This window comes from Cryptomeria japonica, chromosome 2, assembly GCF_030272615.1.
Source record: "Cryptomeria japonica chromosome 2, Sugi_1.0, whole genome shotgun sequence".
NCBI classification, from domain to species: domain Eukaryota; kingdom Viridiplantae; phylum Streptophyta; class Pinopsida; order Cupressales; family Cupressaceae; genus Cryptomeria; species Cryptomeria japonica.
In genome coordinates, this window is record NC_081406.1 from 567,415,150 (window position 1) to 567,421,811 (window position 6,662).

General features: G+C 38.9%; 1 protein-coding gene across 1 annotated transcript; it reads left to right on the forward strand.

Moving 5' to 3' along the window:
* The first annotated feature begins 867 nt into the window (after positions 1-867).
* LOC131041543 (LEAF RUST 10 DISEASE-RESISTANCE LOCUS RECEPTOR-LIKE PROTEIN KINASE-like 2.4) lies at positions 868-5,702 on the forward strand. The gene is made up of 5 exons (XM_057974671.2): positions 868-1,350; positions 2,192-2,707; positions 3,591-3,791; positions 3,914-3,964; positions 4,052-5,702. Exons 1-5 carry the CDS (start codon positions 1,170-1,172, stop codon positions 5,176-5,178), a joined length of 2,076 nt encoding a protein of 691 aa, XP_057830654.2. The 5' UTR covers positions 868-1,169; the 3' UTR covers positions 5,179-5,702.
* The last annotated feature ends 960 nt before the right edge of the window (positions 5,703-6,662 follow it).

The following is a 6,662-nucleotide window of genomic DNA, read 5'->3' on the forward strand; positions in this document are numbered from 1 at the left end:
TCCCCTTGCTTGTTATTACCCACCACATGGGATGAAAAAAGGAAACAAATAAAATACGATGGAGTCAAGTCAATGGAAGTCAATGGAAGTCAATCGAAGTCAATACGGTAATGATGAATTCGAAAATGGAAACTAAAGTGTATTGAGAGATGTGGGCCCGGCACCTAATCTGTCAGATTAGAGTGTGCTGGTTAAGCCAGGCCATTACTTAGAAGGTTTTCGTTAAACAGTTTGTATAGCTTTCGCAATCCACATACCTGTGTACTAAGGTGGGATGTCCATACTCTATTTTAGATCATCCATTTGATGCCATACGCGTAGTAGGGAATGCTGGTAAAGTTTGTGGAATTTGGCTTTACAACTTCCGAGTTACAATTCTATTTCATGAGATGACAGTTCCTTGAGGCATTTAAAATGTCACACAGAAATCTCCCTTTGTAAAATGCAATGCTTCACACTCTGTTCTAGGCATGGTTATTGAATTTGATTTTGCAGGTTTTGTGGGAGGTATAGGTCTGTGTGGATTCACTGTGGAACTTGGAAAGCTTACCTGTAGAAGAAAAGTCTGCAAGTTCCCCGTTGTCTTCATTTGTTTGGGGAGATTGGATGTAAAATGCATGGAATAGAGATTTAAGGAGTAATTTCTTCACGTCCTCACAGGTTCTACTTTTCCACACTTACAAAGGTTTATATAACACGCTTTGCTTTTCCTGTGCATTCCACAAGGGGGGATGAAGGAAAGTCGATGCACTATGGACTTCTGTAAATCCCTAGGATTCCGGGGAGGAAGGAGGGTGAAGGAGAGACGAAAAAGCTTGAAGCAAAATTTAATTGTTACTAATTTCTGATTTAGATTGTGTGATAGTTTTGATCACAATTTAAATAAAAAATTTAATAACAAATCAATTATGAATTGTGAAAATATGATATCTTTAAATTAAGTAAAATGTTAAAAATGGACTTATAGCAATGATATTGATTGAAATTGCATTTTATCAAGTCACATTCTGCTTGACCAACCTCTTCCACACGGTTATTCCCGCGCTTTCTCGATATAAGCACAGTTTTTGTTCTATTTCCTGCAAGCCCACAGATTTTGTTTTGTGTTCTGGCGAAAGAGCGTTTTAAGCATATTGAAGTTATTTTGTGAAGTGGGTTGACCTGGGAACATGGCTTTTCTAAGCACTCGGGCTATGCTGGTTTTGGGTGTATCAATGGCGGTCGCCCTCCACTGCGCCGCTGCGGCTACTTACACCGTGGGAGGCACCACAGGGTGGACTGTGCCCAGTGGCAATACGCTATACACCAGCTGGGCTTCCAGTAACACCTTCAAAGTTGGAGATTCACTAGGTAAGTTTCTGTGCCCGAATTTTGTGTTGGTTATAGGAAATCATGGGTTTAGGTTAATATTCTGAACAGGGGATTCTTATCAGGCCCCTGTTTTTCAAAATGTGAATTCGGTTTTGCTTCTTTTATGAGGATTTGAGAGATGAAGATGGGCTTTTAGGGAGGATTCAGAGGATATGGGGTTGAAAGTCAAGCTTTTGTTCTGTCCGGGCTTTTCAAGCTTGTAGCATCAATGGAATAGGACCCAGAAGACCAGTTTTCTTCCCTGTGTTAGTGATGAAGGGTGTATGCCGTATGCCTAGGAGGTTTTGAATCATACCAGATTATCATAGTGACAACCACTCTGCCTTATGATCCCATGATTAAGCAAGACCTTTGATACAAAGCTCTGGATGAACAGGGGAGGGGTTGGATTTGAAATATAGACACAGGTAGACATGGGATGGGATATTTGTTACATTGATTTGTGTTCTCCTCCAATCGAGGAAGAATCCTGTGCCTAAACCCCTCTGGGTTTCTCTTGATCAAAATTTGGTTTGCTTTTTCTCAGAAGGCATTTAGTTTTGAAGTGAATTGGCCTTTATTGTAAGAACAGGGGATTTTTGTTGTACGCATTGCTAATCTGCCTACACCAGGTCTACAAACCAAGGGTCAAAATGCCCTTCTTGTCTAGCAGATTGTATTATGGATCTGATGAACTCAAAAGTATTCATAGATGGACAGTTCTAAAATAAATATAGTGAACTTATGTATGGTTTCTTGGCTTAATTGAATCACATGAAATTCACCTGAAACATATATATGTATATATTCATATGACTGATTTTAATTTTCCTTACTGCAGTGTTCAACTTCGCTACAAATGCCCATGATGTTCGTCAAGTGAATAAGATAAATTACGATAGCTGTAATTCAACTGATGCTTTGCATACCTATGCAACTGGACCTGCCACTGTTAATCTCACAGCATCAGGTCGTCGATACTACATCTGTAGCTATCCGGGTCACTGCAGCGGTGGGCAGAAGTTAGCAATCACAGTCTCAGCAACTTATCCACGGTCATCCTTACCGCTAGTATCACTGCCATGGTCATCCTTACCGCTAGCATCACTGCCATTGTCATCCCCAACATCATCACCATCGCCATTGTTACCCCCAACACCATCACCATCACCATCGCCATTGTTACCCCCAACACCATCACCATCACCATCGCCATTTTCATCCCCAACACCATCACCATCAGCTGCTACGACGAGTTATACTGTGGGAGGCAGCTACGGGTGGATAGTGCCATCTCGCAATAAGCTATACGACAACTGGGCTGCCAATAAAACCTTCAAAGTTGGAGACTCGCTCGGTAAGTTTCTGTGCCCAGATTTTGTGTCAGTTATAGGCAGCCATGGGGTTTAGCTAATTATTCTAAACAGGGGTTTCTTTTCAGGCCCCTGTTTTTCAAAATGTAAATTCTTTTTGCTTCTTTTATGAGGATTTCAGAAACAAGGATGGGTTGTCTTTGGGAGGATTCAGACGAGATGGGGTTGAGAGTCAGTCTTTTGTTTTTTCCGGGCTTTATTAGCTCGTAGCATCCATGGGATAGGACCCAGAAGACCCATTTTCTTCCTCGTGTTACTGATGAAGGGTGTATGCCTAGGATGGCTTGAATCATCCCAAATTATCATACTGACAACCACCTGCCTTATGATCCCTTCATTAAGCAAAGCCTTCAATACAAAGCTCTAGGTGGGAAGTTGGGAACAGGAAGGGGTTGGATTTGAAATATAGGCACAGGTAGATATAGGATATCTGTTACATTGATTTGTGTTTTTGCTCACCTTGCTCCCAGTTTTGGTCAAATTTAATTTGAGTTTGAAATGGAGTTCTCCAATCCTGGTAGAATCCTCTCGCTAAATCTCTCTGGGTTTCTCTTTATCAAAATTTGCTTTGCATTTTTTCCTAAATTCATTTAGTTTTGAAGTAGTATTACCCTTTATTGTAAGAATAGGGGTTTCTATTGTGAGCATTGCTAATCAAAACCAAGTGTCAAAATGCTCTTCTTATCTAGCAGATTGTTTTATGATCTGATGAATTGAAATCAGTTTTAACTTTTAAGACAAATTCAGTGAAATTATGTATGATTTGTTGGCTTAATTGAATTACATGAAATTCACCTGAAACATTTTATTAATTAATTAAATATATGCATATTTCCATATGACTGATTTTAATTTTACTTATTTCAGTGTTCAACTTCACTGCAAATGCACATAATGTTCTTCAAGTGACAAAGACAAATTACGATAACTGTAGTGCGACTAGTCCCTTGCAAACCTATTTAACTGCACCTGCAACTGTTAATCTCACAGCATCAGGGCCTCATTACTACATCTGTGGCTTTCCCGGTCACTGCCTTCTTGGGCAAAAGTTAGCAATCACAGTCTCTGGTAATCTAAATTGGCTTATGGCTCGTTTAAAACTTAAAACACTTAAAAGCGAATTGAAAGATTGAGAAATAAGCGTTATTTTCATTTCAAGTTTTGTTAAATAATTATCCTTTATGATGAAGGAAAACTTTTCAACCGTAAGAAGAAGTGGATGTCCTCCAGATTTGAAGCAGGTAAAGTACTTTAGGGTTCAATTTTTTTCGTCTGGTGACCTTAACACTAGATAACAGCATTAAAACTGGGTATGAATTTTATTGCAGCTATAGGAGTTTCAACTGCTGTCTTCATTACCTCAACCATCATTTTTATTTACATTAGAATTAATCGAAGGAAAAGGGAGCTGCAAGAGGAAGAGGAGGAGGACATTAGAGGGTATATGGATCCCCTTGATTCAAGACCTCCTTCAGTTGAGAACTTCTTACATGCAGGAATTCCCACCAGATATTCTTATGGTCAGATCAAACGATACACCAACAATTTTGCAATTAGACTTGGCCAAGGAGGTTTTGGTACAGTTTTCAAAGGTGAGCTTCCTAATGAATGTATGGTAGCCATTAAAATTCTTGACAAATCGAAGCATAGTCGAATCCAATTCATGAACGAAGTGGCTACCATTGGAAGGATCCACCACGTGCATCTGGTGCGACTTTTAGGATATTGCTCCGAAGGTTCTAAAAGAGCTTTGGTTTACGAATACATGATCAATGGTTCCCTTGAAAAATATATCCATGGAGATGATCAAAATGTGTTGAATTGGAAACAATTGTATTCTATTGCAATGGGTACAGCTCGTGGGCTAGCATATCTACATGATGATTGTCGAAATAGGATTTTGCATTGTGACATAAAACCCCATAATGTGTTGTTGGATGCCAGTTTCTCCCCAAAAGTTGCAGATTTTGGTTTGGCAAAATTAACAGATAGAGAGGAAAGCCACGTGTCTCTTACAGGTGCCAGAGGTACCCCTGGTTATGTGGCTCCAGAGATGTGGTCTAGAAGCAATGGACCTGTGACTGACAGATCAGATGTGTACAGTTATGGTATGTTGGTCATGGAAATGGTGGGAGGAAGAAAGAACTTTGACATGAAAGCAACCAGATCCAGCAAATTTTACTATCCAGAGTGGGCATTCAAACAAGTAGAAATGGGAGAATTTCGAAACTTGAGAGGAGAAAATATAGCAGATGATGAAGATGAAGCTATAGCCAAGAAGTTGAGCATGTTGGGATTGTGGTGTATTCAGTACAGCCCTTCTCAGAGGCCTTCTATGAGTAGGGTGATTCAAATGCTGGAAGGAACTATTGATATTGACATGCCTCCTCAGCCCTTTCCTATCGATACATCAGTTGAAATAGAAGCCTCCACTGAATCATCATCTCTCATGTGATGTGTACTCATATGCTCTCATTCATTACATCTCATCTATGTCACAAGGCATATGCTAACGGCTCAATGAATGCTGATCTCAACTTTCAGAACTGGGGAAAAATCTAATTTACATGAGCAGTATAGTCTATCTGGTTAATGGTGCCACAAATTTTTTCCTACTGTATTGAAATATACCATGCTCAATGTTTTCAATAACAAAGTTAAGCAGGGATTTTGAAAGGGTCTAAATTTTTGTGACAATAAGAAAGATAAAGCAAAAAGTTCAACAAGACAACCAAACAACAGTTGTAGAACAACTAAACTACAAGAGACAAGGCATTACAATATTATGGATGATGCTGTTAAAAATATAAATGATATTTAATCACGCTTCAAAACATGTCATTGAGGGTCATGTTGCATGTAAGAGACTCCTCTATTCGCATATATTATCTATTTAAAGATCTTTGGATCTTTTAGTAATATAGAGCAAATGTATTCAAGCCCTCCAATTTCAATAATTGATATTTAAGTTTCATCAAACTACAGCTAAAATTATTTTGGAAGAATCCAGTTTCTGAAAGCAATCTCCCTCATTCTCTTTCTTTTTCTCTTTATAACATTATAGTCCATTCTTGTTCTCCTTGTCTGTTATCTTTATGATCTCTGCTTTTGGGTGGCTTCGCACATAACGGCAATGTCTACCCAGCCCCTACGATGCACCAGCATGCAGGTATGGAGTTATATATATATATAACATGTAATGTATGGGTAACATGTAATGTATGCATAGGATGTGGTAGACGTTGCCATGCAGTTATATGTATGTGTAACATGTAATATATGAATAACATGTATTGTATGCATAAGATGTCGGTGCATCATAGGGGCTGGATAGACGTTGCATGGCCTTGCATAGTCCAACTTCGGTGGTGGGCAGCAAGTGCATTAATGCGTATTTAATCAATTTGACAAGTTGATAAAATGGGATCCAACTTTTACTCCTCCAAAAAAGGGGTTGACAAGAATATATATCACCATCAAATCATTAAAACCATTCTTTCAAGTCCGCAAGGAACGACTTAAACCACACACACTAAGCTTACACGTCTAGTTTAAAGGCTCCACCATCAAATCATTAAAACCATTCTTTCAAGTCCGCAATGGAATGGCTTAAACCACACACACTAAGCTTACACGTCTAGTTTAAAAGTGTTAAACATTCAGAGTTCTTTTTTCTAAGTCTAATATGTTGTTTAATGTGTGTGGTCACACTAAGAATACACTTATAGACTTAAAAGTGTTAAACACTCAAAGTTGACTAACATTTTCTAGGCTTAATATGTTGCTTAGTGTGTGTGGTTTAAGGCTGGCCATCTGGAACACCCTTTTTTTCCATTGGGCTCCACCATGGTATAGGGGAGAGGACCCAATAGTTGAGCACATTCCAAATGTTGTGATAGCACTTGTTGATTTAATACCCATACTTGTTGATTCAATGTC